Here is a 984-nt window from a genome sequence, read left to right as displayed (position 1 = left end):
AAATGACTCATCACAAAAATATGGAAAAAATGAAGAAGAAGTAATGGAGGTATCTTTTGAAGATTATGTTGATAATTATGAATATACTTTGGGTGATAAAATACCAGAAAGTTTAAATTTAGAAAACGATTCTAATATTGATACTATAAGTGTTCTTGATTTAAGTGACGAAAATAATGTGGAGGTAATTTTTTCTTATAAAAATATAAATGAAAAGAATATAAATAATGTTAATATGGATGAACTTAAATCATTTATTGATACACGAGCTGAAGAAAATCAAACGAAAATGTGGGATGAGTATATAAATAATATTGAAAATATTACACCGAAAAGCATAGAATATAAATATAAATATCATACATCTACTAAAAGAAATTTAAGAAGTTTTATTAAATATGCTAAAAGTACACTTAAGTTATTATATAAAATAATTAAATATATTTTAATTACTATTTATAATATTATTAAATATATTATTGTTGCTATTTTTACCACACTAGAAAGTATAATATAACACAAAAATGGAATGAAACGAAAAATATATATATATATATATATATATATATATATATATATTTTATATTTTATATTTTATATTTCTTGTAGCCCTTAATAATAAAATATATACACAGTATTCATTTATGTTATGTATTTCTATTTTTTTTTTTAAATTATGTTTTCATTTTATTTAAAAAAATATTTGTAAAACCATAAAAATTTCCGACATTTATTTTTTATTTTTAATTTATATTTTGCAGTTTGAAATATTGAATTTTATAAATTGTCTGATTTAAAATAATTAAAGTTAGACATTAAAAGAAAGTTATAAAATAAAAATTATGACAATGATAGGGTATATAAATAAATAAATATATAAACATATATATATATATAATATGTACATATAATATTTACGATGAACCATTTTGAAGCCTATTTGTTGTTATAATATAAAAAGTTATATTTTTCCATATTTGTTGT

The 984-nt window shown here is 17.6% G+C and overlaps 1 protein-coding gene across 1 annotated transcript; it reads left to right on the top strand.

Moving 5' to 3' along the window:
* Positions 1–517, top strand: PGSY75_0402400 (putative exported protein; the record flags this gene model as incomplete). The annotated part of the gene is made up of 1 exon (XM_018784095.1): positions 1–517. A coding segment is annotated over one exon (517 nt), but the record flags the coding sequence as incomplete, so codon positions are not given.
* Positions 518–984: the final 467 nt, after the last annotated feature.

The sequence above is a fragment of the Plasmodium gaboni genome, chromosome 4 (genome assembly GCF_001602025.1).
Source record: "Plasmodium gaboni strain SY75 chromosome 4, whole genome shotgun sequence".
NCBI lineage: Eukaryota > Apicomplexa > Aconoidasida > Haemosporida > Plasmodiidae > Plasmodium > Plasmodium gaboni.
This window is presented reverse-complemented; position numbering and strand designations above follow the sequence as displayed.